General features: G+C 41.3%; 1 protein-coding gene across 1 annotated transcript in view; it reads right to left on the reverse strand.

Moving 5' to 3' along the window:
• Nucleotides 1-620: 620 nt before the first annotated feature.
• The window catches only part of ern1 (endoplasmic reticulum to nucleus signaling 1), a 19,595-nt gene continuing 16,076 nt past the window's right edge, over nt 621-4,139 (reverse strand). Inside the window, exons 6-8 of the mRNA XM_042312679.1 lie at nt 2,975-3,097; nt 1,259-1,360; nt 621-803 (exon numbers count right to left, since the gene is read on the reverse strand). Of these exons, the coding sequence (XP_042168613.1) occupies nt 634-803; nt 1,259-1,360; nt 2,975-3,097 (395 nt within the window). The 3' untranslated portion in view covers nt 621-633. The remainder of the gene's footprint in view (nt 804-1,258; nt 1,361-2,974; nt 3,098-4,139) is intronic.

Genomic DNA, 4,139 nt, shown 5'->3' on the forward strand with positions numbered 1-4,139 from the left:
AGGCCTGTCAGGTGTTTATTGTAACAGGCCTGTCAGGTGTTTATTGTAACAGGTGTTTATTGTAACAGGTGTTTATTGTAACAGGTCTGTCAGGTGTTTATTGTAACAGGCCTGTCAGGTGTTTATTGTAACAGGCCTGTCAGGTGTTTATTGTAACAGGCCTGTCAGGTGTTTATTGTAACAGGTGTTTATTGTAACAGGCCTGTCAGGTGTTTATTGTAACAGGTGTTTATTGTAACAGGCCTGTCAGGTGTTTATTGTAACAGGTGTTTATTGTAACAGGCCTGTCAGGTGTTTATTGTAACAGGCCTGTCAGGTGTTTATTGTAACAGGCCTGTCAGGTGTTTATTGTAACAGGTGTTTATTGTAACAGGCCTGTCAGGTGTTTATTGTAACAGGCCTGTCAGGTGTTTATTGTAACAGGTGTTTATTGTAACAGGTGTTTATTGTAGCAGGTGTTTATTGTAACAGGTTTATTGTCAGGTGTTTATTGTAACAGGGCCTGTCAGGTGTTTATTGTAACAGGTGTTTATTGTAGCAGGTGTTTATTGTAACAGGTGTTTATTGTAACAGGTCTGTCAGGTGTTTATTGTAACAGGCCTGTGTGTTTATTGTAACAGGCCTGTCAGGTGTTTATTGTAACAGGCCTGTCAGGTGTTTATTGTAACAGGTGTTTATTGGGGAACAATTACCTGTCTGGTAGTGGTTAGGGAACACAGTAATTACCTGACGGTAAAACGTACCTGACTCTCTGTCTACGGTCACCACCAACCCATCACCACTGGAGACGAGATGGGCCATCTCTGGAGAAACAACTGCATTATCATACTGTGCAGAATTAGATAAGTACATCATAGTATAATGGTGTACCTACTGTAGTACATTATATTATCATTGTGTACCTACTGTAGTAGATTATAGTATAATTGTGTGCCTACTGTACTACATTATATTATCATTGTGTACCTACTGTAGTAGATTATAGTATAATTGTGTGCCTACTGTACTACATTATATTATCATTGTGTACCTACTGTAGTACATTATAGTATAATTGTGTACCTACTGTACTACATTATATTATCATTGTGTACCTACTGTAGTAGATTATATTATCATTGTGTACCTACTGTACAACATTATATTATCATTGTGTACCTACTGTAGTACATTATAGTATAATTGTGTACCTACTGTACTACATTATATTATCATTGTGTACCTACTGTAGTACATTATATTATCATTGTGTACGTACTGTAGTCGTGTTTCTCATCGTACGGCGGGGCAGAGTAGTCGTTGTATGTTGCGTTCCACCTCAGCTCCTGTGTCTTCGTATCATACATCGTTATCATGTACTCTGGAATAGGATAGAGTATAGTACTGTAAAGTAGAGTAGAGCTGAGGACAGTAGGGTACAGTAGAACTGAGTAGAGTAGAACTGAGTAGAGTAGAACTTAGTCGAGTAGAACAGAGTAGAACAGAGTAGAATAGAACTGAGTAGAGTAGGGTACAGTAGAACTGAGTAGAGTAGAACTGAGTAGAGTAGGGTACAGTAGAACTGAGTAGAGTAGAGCTGAGAAGAGTAGAACTGAGTAGAGTAGAACTGAGTAGAAGTAGGGTACAGTAGAACTGAGTAGAGTAGAACTGAATAGAGCTGAGTAGAGTAGAACTGAATAGAGTAGGGTACAGTAGAACTGAGTAGAGTAGAACAGAGTAGAGTACAGTAGAACTGAGTAGAGTAGAACAGAGTAGAGTAGAACTGAGTAGAGTAGAACTGAGTAGAGTAGAACTGAGTAGAGTAGAACTGAATAGAGTAGAACTGAGTAGAGTAGAACTGAGTAGAGTAGAACTGAATAGAGTAGAACTGAGTAGAGTACAGTAGAACTAGTTGAAGAGTAGAGTAGAACTGAGTAGAGTAGAACTGAGTAGAGCTGAGTAGAGTAGAACTGAGTAGAGTAGAACTGAGTAGAGCTGAGTAGAGTAGAACTGAGTAGAGTAGGGTACAGTAGAACTGAGTAGAGTAGAACTGAGTAGAGTAGAACTGAGTAGAGTAGGGTACAGTAGAACTGAGTAGAGTAGAACTTAGTCGAGTAGAACAGAGTAGAGTAGAACTGAGTAGAGTAGAACTGAGTAGAGTAGAACTGAGTAGAGCTGAGAAGAGTAGAACTGAGTAGAGTAGGGTACAGTAGAACTGAGTAGAGTAGAACTGAATAGAGCTGAGTAGAGTAGAACTGAATAGAGTAGGGTACAGTAGAACTGAGTAGAGTAGAACAGAGTAGAGTACAGTAGAACTGAGTAGAGTAGAACAGAGTAGAGTAGAACTGAGTAGAGTAGAACTGAGTAGAGTAGAACTGAGTAGAGTAGGGTACAGTAGAACTGAGTACAGTAGAACTGAGTAGAGAAGAGTAGAACTGTAGTAGGGTACAGTAGAACTAGTTGAAGAGTAGAGTAGAACTGAGTAGAGTAGAACTGAGTAGAGCTGAGAAGAGTAGAACTGAGTAGAGTAGAACTGAATAGAGCTGAGTAGAGTAGAACTGAGTAGAGTAGAACTGAATAGAGCTGAGTAGAGTAGAACTGAATAGAGTAGGGTACAGTAGAACTGAGTAGAGTAGAACAGAGTAGAGCTGAGAAGAGTAGAACTGAGTAGAGTAGAACTGAGTAGAGTAGGGTGCAGTAGAACAGAGTAGAACTGAGTAGAGTACAGTAGAACTAGTTGAAGAGTAGAGTAGAACTGAGTAGAGTAGAACTGAGTAGAGTAGAACTGTCAGAATACAGTAGTATTGACTAGGTACCTGTTCGTCCTATGGTGTGTTGGGACTGATGGGAGTCAGAATACAGTAGTATTGACTAGGTACCTGTTCGTCCTATGGTGTGTTGTAGTCAGAATACAGTAGTATTGACTAGGTACCTGTTCGTCCTATGGTGTGTTGGGACTGATGGGAGTCAGAATACAGTAGTATTGACTAGGTACCTGTTCGTCCTATGTATAGCAGTGGTGCATTGGGGCAAATGGAGTCAGATGATGATGTGGAGAGGCTGGTCTGTTTCTCTCCTGTCTGGGGGTCCACCACGAACCATACATCCTGCTTCTTACCTAAACAGGTACACACACACACACACACACACACACACACACACACACACACACACATACACACACACACACACACACACACACACACACACACACACACACACACACACACACAACACACACGTTAACAATGATGTGACAGCCTCAAGTCATTACTGATGTCCTGACAACACATTACTGATGTCCTGACAGCCTCAACACATTACTGATGTCCTGACAACAAGGTACTGATGTCCTGACAACACATTACTGATGCCCTGACAACACATTACTGATGCCCTGACAACACATTACTTATGTCCTGACAACAAGGTACTGATGTCCTGACAGCACATTACTGATGTCCTGACAACACATTACTGATGTCCTGACAACACATTACTGATGTCCTGACAACACAGTACTGATGTCCTGACAACACAGTACTGATGTCCTGACAACACAGTACTGATGCCCTGACAACACAGTACTGATGTCCTGACAACAAGGTACTGATGTCCTGGCAACAAAGTGCTGATGTCCTGACAACAAGGTGCTGATGTCCTGACAACAAGGTACTGATGTCCTGACAACAAGTTACTGATGTCCTGACAACAAGTTACTGATGTCCTGACACAAGGTACTGATGTCCTGACAACAAGGTACTGATGTCCTGACAACAAGGTACTGATGTCCTGACAACAAGGTACTGATGTCCTGACAACACATTACTGATGTCCTGACTGACAGTACTGATGTCCTGACAACAAGGTACTGATGTCCTGACAACACATTACTGATGTCCTGACAGCCTCAACACATTACTGATGTCCTGACAACACATTACTGATGTCCTGACAACAAGGTACTGATGTCCTGACAACACATTACTGATGTCCTGACAACACATTACTGATGTCCTGACAACACAGTACTGATGTCCTGACAACACATTACTGATGTCCTGACAACACAGTACTGATGTCCTGACAACACAGTACTGATGCCCTGACAACACAGTACTGATGTCCTGACAACAAGGTACTGATGTCCTGGCAACAAA

Source organism: Oncorhynchus tshawytscha, unplaced genomic scaffold (assembly GCF_018296145.1).
Source record: "Oncorhynchus tshawytscha isolate Ot180627B unplaced genomic scaffold, Otsh_v2.0 Un_contig_5925_pilon_pilon, whole genome shotgun sequence".
In the NCBI taxonomy this organism is placed as follows: domain Eukaryota; kingdom Metazoa; phylum Chordata; class Actinopteri; order Salmoniformes; family Salmonidae; genus Oncorhynchus; species Oncorhynchus tshawytscha.